At 30.5% G+C, this 5,405-nt stretch overlaps 1 protein-coding gene across 1 annotated transcript; it reads left to right on the top strand.

The window, feature by feature from the left end:
- The first annotated feature begins 891 nt into the window (after positions 1 to 891).
- LOC141674113 (uncharacterized) lies at positions 892 to 4,643 on the top strand. Its single transcript, XM_074480838.1, has 13 exons — positions 892 to 1,041; positions 1,132 to 1,243; positions 1,361 to 1,420; positions 1,537 to 1,633; positions 1,741 to 1,862; positions 1,942 to 2,023; positions 2,131 to 2,263; positions 2,350 to 2,504; positions 2,601 to 2,721; positions 2,807 to 2,890; positions 3,112 to 3,180; positions 3,638 to 3,688; positions 4,503 to 4,643. Exons 1-13 carry the CDS (start codon positions 892 to 894, stop codon positions 4,641 to 4,643), a joined length of 1,377 nt encoding a protein of 458 aa, XP_074336939.1.
- The last annotated feature ends 762 nt before the right edge of the window (positions 4,644 to 5,405 follow it).

Here is a 5,405-nt window from a genome sequence, read left to right as displayed (position 1 = left end):
ATTTGTCTTTATTAAATGTTGGAACAATTTTCATCACATTATCTCAACTCAACAGTTCAAATAAATAGATTAATTTATTATGTATATTCTAAAGTTCTGAAAAGAGATGTTATATATAATTCCATTTCGAAAGAATCAAACAGATTCTGTTATTAATATTCATATCATTTTCATATCTTATGCATATTTTTAAATGAATTAGAGAAACAGACAGAGTTATGAAAAAAAACATACAAGTTAATAAAAAAATGGAATCAATAACACTTTGATTGTGATGATTGGATTAATTTAATTGATTAACCTTAATTAATTAATTAACTCAAAATTTAAAATATAATATTCTGTTACATCTAAATTGTACTTATATATTCAAGAATTATATCAAATAGATAGGAAGATAATTGATGATTAATGATATAATCATTCAGGATTATATTGTTGTCGGTCTTTATCGTACATATTTAAAAAAAGTATCAATTAGCATCAACTTACCAGATTGAATAAGATAATTGATGAATAATTAGAGAAACAATCAGGACCATATTGTTGGCAGTCTTTATCATACAGTTAAAATAAAGTATCAATTAGCATCAATTTACCGGTTTGAATAGTAATCATAACCTATCAAGTTGCATATATCATTTGAAAATGCATTTAAATTTCATGCCTTGAGATAAACATCAAACATACTCTGACACTAAAAATAAAACTTTAGGTTTCCTCTCAATTTGTTCTCTCTAAAAACATCATTGATTGGTACGAACTGATCTAATATGTTATCATTATTTCTTCATCGTGCATGCTGTCAATTTTTGTTAATATTTTGTAGGATTTAATTCCTCAATTGTCAATGCTTGACAATTTGTTTAATTAACTTGAACAAAAGCTTCAATGGAGTCTGCAGTATTCAATCTTATTGAAGACCTTGATCAATCGACTACCAATTGGAAGATTAAGGATAGAGTAACTAGGATGTGGACCAGCGTTAGCTCTGAGAATGGATCAGTCAAAGGATATAATGTCATTCTGCTTGATGATGATGTAAGTCTTATGTTGTAAAATTTTATTATGGTATTACGTAAAATCCTACCTTCTTTTGTATACCAAATGTAACATCCTTTTTTGTTTTAGAATAATCACGTCCATGCATTTGCTTATCCCAATATTTGGAATGGATTCAAAACTCCGGTGATTGAAGGAGGCGTTTATGTTTTTGACCAATTTTTTGTGAAAGATGTTGTCGGTAATCTGAAGTCTGTACAAGATGATATCTGAATCAAATTTTCACAATATACTACGGTCACCGCTGTTGAAGACGATGGCATGATTCCTGCCTACAAATTCGAATTTCTGGATTTAGGTGATCTTTTTGCCGAGGCCAGCAAATATCAGCCACAACAACAGCCTGAATTTTCTATAGGTGACCTTAATATAATACTCTTTTGGTTCAGATTATTAGTTTTTTAAAATGCGTACCTTAATATTTCACTGCATCTATCTTTCACTAAATTAAATATATTGCTCTGTTTAATTTAGATGTAACTGGAGTTATTGAGGATTTTCAACCTCTAACGAAACTTGACACAAAATTTGGCATGCCAGACATTGTCAAATTCAGGATTTGTGATTCCAGGTTTGTCGAATGTATTAATATTTATCCTGTAATTATAATTATTTTCTGAGTCCGCCTCTAATGTGGAAGTTGTATATCCTGAAATATATGCTCATTTTTTAATATAGTAATCAGCATAATGTCAGTGTTTGGGGAGATCTTGTTGTGTTAGCCAATAACATTTATACTAAGGAACTCCAGTCTCCGGTCATTGCAATAATAACGAGCACAAAAGTTACAACTTTCATGAGTAAGTTCTCTTTAACTACTTAGTATAAATGACCTTGACATTATACAACAATTTCCTGAACTATATTGCTTTGATTTAGATACTATACAGATTGGTACTTTGCCATCTTCAAAATTATACCTCAACCTAGATGATGAATCTGTGACTGATATGAGGATAAGGTACTATGATTAAGAATTATAATAATTACATAATTACAGTACGTTTGCATGTTTAATAACAGTTGATAGGAGGCTGAGTTAATAAACATCAATGTTTACCTTTGTAGGTTGAAGGAGGAGGGATATTTGTCAAAGAGAGAAAAATATCTTAAGGCGACAAAATCTGAATTTGTTCAAACCTTTATGGAAAGAATGACATTAAAGGATCTCAATGAAAAGCTGACATATGATGACTTAAAGGTTTTATAACCTTTATAAAATTTGCACGACACAACCATATTGAATATGATTTATTTTTAAATCTAAACTTTTTTCACTTTAAACAGAAAAGGATATACACCACATTCTCAGTTGTTAAGGTGGATGAGGATGTAGCATGGTGGTTTTACAGTTGTAACAAATGTCAACAAGAGGTTGAGCGGCTTGACAGGAGATTTCGATATAATAATTGCCCTCGCATAATTCCGGTTGCCCCTAAAAGGTAGAACAAATTAGAGTTATATCAAAAATTTATTATGCTTTACTCTGTATTAAAGTCAACTTTCAATACTTATCACATAATTCCTTATAAATTCAGGTTTCGTATCATGGTCCTTGCCGAAGATGATACATTTTCATGTAATGTTATGCTCATGGACCGAGCTGTTAGAAGGATTGTTGGCACAAGTGCAGCAAAAGCGTATAATGATTTTGAGAAGGTATAAATTCATTACAACAAAGCAGATCCAATGTAATGTTCTAAATTATCAATTAAAGTGTTTAATAATTATTACATTGTCTCAGGCTCCTGAAGAAGGCCTTCCTCAGGTACTTAAAGATTTGGTTGGAAAGAAAGTCACTGTCATTATTCAGTTGAACAAAGCATATGTAACTGAGGATAGTACCATATTTGATGCAAATGACATATTTGACACGACTACGCAGAGTCCAAGTCCATCTGAATCTACACATATATCATAATCTTCCTCCATCAACTTTTCCGTTAATGTAAGTTTGGTTTTTATATGTTATAATACTCGAACCATTATAATTTTATAACTTTTAGTCTTCCAACAAATCTTTATAAAGCGTAATTGTTTTTGTGTTAGTTTGTCGATGTTGATGCCATTGATCATACTCCAGGCTCTGCAAAATCAGTTACCAAAAAAATTAAAAAGGTAAGATACATTTATGCATTGTATTTTTTTTTTTTGCATTAAATCACTTATATTCTGTTCATTAATTATCCTCATAAGTGGTAAGATAAGTTGTTTTTCTACGTTAAATTTAAAGGATTACATATTGGTTTTAGTTCTTGACGTAAGTCTGAGTTACATTACAATTTGATATAAATTGATTGGTATAAATATATTAATAAGTATCTATATTCTATAAGTTTTTTCTGTTGTTTTGGTCATATTCGAAGAATTTTTAATTTGATAAAATTTGCAGGAGAAGTAATACAGCAGTTTAGCACTCAATTATTTTGCTTGATGTTATGTACGAAAGCTGGATTGGATTGGTGTTTAGCATTTCTGAATTTTGTTTTAAATAATTACCATTATCAAATTGTTATCATCATATTCTATCTTTCATAACTTTGTTTCCTGGAATTGATGCAAATGAATTTTACAGATTGGACAAGTTGTACATCTTTTATCTGGCATGGATGCAGCATTTATGTTGGCAATCCAATTTCCTCAGTTTTTAATTATTAAATTTCCTTATCACATTGAACTCTAAACTTGATTTGCTGATGTTGAAAGTTTGTTTTTCCTATTTGAATCAATGAAGAATGCATTTTGGTTTTTTTTTCATTTATTTCATATTATTGTCAAATTGTGTTATTCATATTTAATATAATTGTAATGGGGACGCGAAAGTTTAGTAAGCAGTTTTTAGTTATAATTGTTTCAAGTTAGTATTATAGTATAAGTATAACTGTTTTAAGTTAGTTTTTTTCAAGTCACAAATTGGTAGCCATTTCCCAATAGTCACATCTTTCCATTGTATTTTGTATTTATAGAAGTGTGTCATTACTTTGAGATTAGTTATTCTGTCAACTTTTGATTAAACCCAAAGAAACACGTAAATCATGGAACATATTGAACGTGTATGGCAATTCCCTGCTCAAGGTTGGATGGAGATAAATGTTCACAGTGAGTTTATTCAGAATGCTCCTGAAGGTCAGAATAGAAATGGCATTGGCGTTGTTGTGAAAGATTCAAATGGCCTTTTTATTTGATTAACATATGGCACCATTCCAGGCATAACTAATCTTAATAGTACCTTATGGGCTGTTTTGATAGGAATGCGTAGAACATTTCAAGACCAGTACGAACGTGTTATCATTGAGACTGATAAAATCCAGGCTTACCGTGAATGCAAGTATTAGAGAGAGGATGGAATAACACCACATACTACGAGTACATTCATATGTATCCTTTCACGTCTTAATGATCCTAACATTCGTTATGAAATTAATTTGGTACATCCGTAGAGGAACTCTGTTGCAAGACGTCTGACATCAATTGGTAGACAAAATCTGCACGATTTGCAGACATTGGACCGGCCTGTTGACAACATTCAAGAATTTCTTAATATGGATTTAGGTCTTGGCCCTCCACAAGCACAATTTTAGGATGTTAAGATTAATGACCCTGAACCTGTTCAAGATGGGCAGGTTGTGAATTTCTAAGCATGTTCAATGGTTGGTGATTATTCATGTTAAGTATGTATATGTGAATATGTAACAAATTTGTACACTTTGGTTATATATATGAATGCAAATATTTATTGTAATTGTGAAAAATGTTTTTTGTAAAAGATAATGATTTGATGTTACATGCATTGTCCATCACTAAATTTAACCCACATCTATAAAGTTGTATCTTTCTTACTGACATGTTTATCAATTCGAGTCATGATTATGTTGATTTCCTCAAGGCAAATAAATATTGGAAATTGTTTTATTACTACAAGTCATAATGATGTAGTATTCATTTCCAATAATCCAAGCGACCCCCATTGTTTTATTACCTTTTTCTGAATTTACATATTTTTAAACAATTACAGAGTAGGAAATGAAAAGGTTTTATTCACATTCAATGCAGTTAACTCCAGTATTTGGAATACATTAAGTATCTTATTTTTTCACAAACTTGCTCAACTCTAAGTGTGCTATCAATTACATATATAATAGTTGTAGCACATTTCCTTTTTTCTATACATTATCACAGTCAGTTAAAATTCTAATTGTGCTTCATTGCCCAAAATACTCTCTTCAGTTCATCATGCCAAACTTTAACATTTTCACCATCAATACTGACATTATGTCTATATTGTTTGGCTTCTTAATACACGATCTTGATAGCTTTCAAATATTCGGAAAGTTGCTGATGGC

The sequence above is a fragment of the Apium graveolens genome, chromosome 7, assembly GCF_009905375.1.
Source record: "Apium graveolens cultivar Ventura chromosome 7, ASM990537v1, whole genome shotgun sequence".
NCBI classification, from domain to species: Eukaryota; Viridiplantae; Streptophyta; class Magnoliopsida; order Apiales; family Apiaceae; genus Apium; species Apium graveolens.
This window is presented reverse-complemented; position numbering and strand designations above follow the sequence as displayed.